The 3,267-nt window shown below is 55.2% G+C and overlaps 1 protein-coding gene across 1 annotated transcript in view; it reads left to right on the forward strand.

Annotated features, from left to right (window-relative positions):
• ITGB5 (integrin subunit beta 5) overlaps positions 1 to 2,335 on the forward strand; it is a 27,652-nt gene extending 25,317 nt beyond the window's left edge. Inside the window, 3 exon segments of the mRNA XM_018561699.1 lie at positions 378 to 599; positions 1,002 to 1,168; positions 2,173 to 2,335. Coding sequence (XP_018417201.1) covers positions 378 to 599; positions 1,002 to 1,168; positions 2,173 to 2,295 — 512 coding nt within the window. The 3' untranslated portion in view covers positions 2,296 to 2,335.
• Positions 2,336 to 3,267: the final 932 nt, after the last annotated feature.

Raw genomic sequence — 3,267 nt, forward strand, 5'->3', positions numbered from 1 at the left:
CAGCAATCCAACAAGCCGTCAGCTGAGGAATCTCTGCCGTGTTTTACTGACAGCGCGCCGCGCCAATGTTTACATGTGACAGACGCAGCGAGGCCGAGGGGGAGGCCATGTTCTGTAGTCAGACTTCCACAGCAGCCAATCACAACTCAGATTACTGAAGTCCCCCAGAGCTGATCCGTCCACCCCTTTAATCTTCTATCTGACCTCCGTCCTCCCCTTCAATCTTCTATCTGACCTCCGTCCTCCCCTTCAGTCTTCTATCTGACCTCCGTCCTCCCCTTCAGTCTTCTATCTGACCTGCGTCCTTCCCTTCGCTCTTCTATCTGACCTCTGTCCTCCCCTTCAGTCTTCTATCTGACCCCCGTCCTCCCCTTCAGTCTTCTATCTGACCTCCGTCCTCCCCTTCAGTCTTCTATCTGACCTCCGACGTTGTATGTACACGGTGGAACGTCGGTAATTGATTTCCTCTTCCTCCTCAGAGACTGACAAGCCGGAGGCCGTGCAATGCGTCTATAAGACGGACAACGAATGTGTCATGCGGTTCATGTACTCGGAGGAGGCGAACGGCAAATCCATCCTGAGCGTCCTGAAGGAGCCGGGTCAGTATGATGATGTCATCGTCCTCCGTGTTGTGATGTAACCCGAGCATTGCATCAGGACTGAGGGCTCTTGAGAGGAGTGCTGAGGCCGATGCCAGCCCTCCCCAAACCCCCCCCATGATCTGCCTGCATTGCATAGAGAAGCATAGAGGCCCGGTGATGACATCACAGGGTGTAAAATAAAGTATGTATTGAAAATAGAAAGTTTTATTTTCATGTCATTATCATGTTGATGGGGGGAGGGGGAATATAAACTTCAGCTTCAAGGTCATGTATCAGTGTTGAGATTAATGTCACAATGAGTTTCCTTTGTCCCGCCTCCATGTTGTCATGTGACGTGTCGCCTCCAGCTCACGTTTCCATTGGCTGAATTATATAAACGGCGTCTTTTCTCCTCCGCAGAGTGCGCGGGGGCTCCGGACGCCCTGACCGTCCTCCTGGCGGTGGTGGGAAGTATATTGCTGATCGGACTCGTCCTTCTGGCCGTCTGGAAGCTTCTCGTCACTGTTCACGATCGGCGCGAGTTTGCGCGCTTTCAGAGCGAGCGCTCCAGAGCCAAGTATGAAATGGTGAGTCCTGCGGCCATGTTGTCTATCCCCCCCCCGCCTTCAGAGTAATATGAGGGGAGGGGAGGGGCCATCTACTCCAAACCTGAAGACCCCGCCTCCAATTATAAGCTGCCGGCCCCTTTCTGTAATATCCGGAGATCCTCTTTTAGGCTCCATACGCTGCGTTTTCCTGTGAACGAGCGCAGTGCGGTGTCATCACTTCCGGCCCACAAGTACAGTCCGGGCCGAGAGACTTGCGTTGTTTATGATACTCCGTGTGCAGATCACACTACACGTCACCCTGTCTGGATTCGTGTGTGTGTTCACAGGGAGGGTGCTGAAGTCCCCGGCAAGCGCGCGACCCTAGGCAGTCGCATCACTTTTAAAAAAAAATGTAAGTGCCGGTGTCGGCATTAACTATCGGCGCATTGTCATGAGCAGTGGCGTATCAATCGCCATAGCGACCCAGGCGGCCGCTATGGGGGCACAGGGGGGCCCGGCCAGGACATCCTTGATGCCGTGCGGGGTCGCTCTGGCATCTCAAGCTGCTGGCGGCTGTGAAGAGGAAGGAGCCGCTGACCGTGATCTGTTCCTCTCCACAGCCGATGCTGAGTCAGTGAGAGGCAGCGGCGGTGGAGGAGGCGGGGCCCCGTCAGTGGAGGAGGCGGGGCCCCGTCAGTGGAGGAGGAGGAGGCGGGGCCCCGTCAGTGGAGGAGGAGCAGTGGAGGGGCCCATAAGCGATCGTGGAGGAAGAGGAGGCGGACAGGTAAGGAGTGTGACCAGCCCACCATAGAGAGTCTATGGTGGGCTCTGCAGGGTCACCCTCAGGTGGGCTGTGTGGGTGTAACTAGAAATCACGGGCCCCCCATACAACATTTTGCTATGGGGCCCTGTGATTTCCAGTTACGCCCCCGGTCACGAGTGCGAGTCCCCATGCCGGTATCGGTATCTCTCGATGTCTCTACTTTCCTGCCGATTAATTCTCCGGTTACATTGTAACAATCGATTTTTATTTCCTGTTTCAGGCGTCCAACCCGCTCTACCGGCAGCCGATCTCCACCCATAACATGGACGAGGTGTACAGCATGATGGGAAAATCCTACAACGGGACCTCGAACGGCTACAGCGGGGAGAGCGACAACTACTAAGAAAGTGTCCGATGGGAGTTGTTGTTGTATGGCGAGAGAACTGTATAGGACGCTGGGGGCGGAGGAGGAGGCGGAGGCAGCGGTCGGGGGATGGGGGTTACGTTGGGCTAATTTGCACATATAATGACTTTTTACTGGGCGGCGGCGCACAGCTGACAGACGCCGTCCTGTGGACTTCCTGTTACGGATCCGGTACGATTTCTACCCGACGGCCGATCCCAGAATCCGCGTACAATGGCCGCGCCGAGCCGGAGATCCGCAGAAAGTGCCATTTCTAGAGCTCTAGTTTCTATTTTTTATCTAGATTATGATTTAGGAGTCGGTGTAGCGGCTGAAGATTCAGGGCGGGGGATGGGGGGGGGGAGATTGTTCTGGATGGGATTCCGGCCTCATCTGCCGATCTTTCTGTCTGATGAAGTAACACTTTTTTAGTGACGGAATGCGATTGCGAGCGCGGGGGGGGGACTCTGGGAATTCTCCGCGTCTTCCGACGGCAGAAAGATGATTTTAATGTACAAAAATTTTGCAATCTGCTGCCTTCTGGCTATTGATGGACTACAACTCTCAGCAAGGTGATACGACTTCCGGTCCCTGAACAGCTGGGGGGCGGGGCAGGGACCCTTAAGACTGGACGCACACGGGCGGTATTGGCTGTAATCATCGCTGCCCATGTGATCTCCCAGATTTGGAGGCATCGTCCTCGGCTCCTCCAACACTCCATACACATGCTGGGAGGATGGATGGGCCCTGGTATGTGTGAGCTAGGGGCCCTAGATTGTAAGCTCCTGGGGCGCGGGGACCGATGTAAAGTGCACCGCTATAGAAATATCTGGAATACGTCAGTGCCGCCCCTACATTGATCCCCGGGCATTGTGATCAGTTGTGCGGCCAATGATTATAGGCTGCGTGCGTCCATTCTAAAGGGGACCTGTCATAAATGAAGACCTGTGAGAAGCCGCAACCAGCGAGGCC

Source organism: Nanorana parkeri, unplaced genomic scaffold (assembly GCF_000935625.1).
Source record: "Nanorana parkeri isolate BGI_ZX_2015 unplaced genomic scaffold, ASM93562v1 scaffold538, whole genome shotgun sequence".
NCBI classification, from domain to species: Eukaryota; Metazoa; Chordata; class Amphibia; order Anura; family Dicroglossidae; genus Nanorana; species Nanorana parkeri.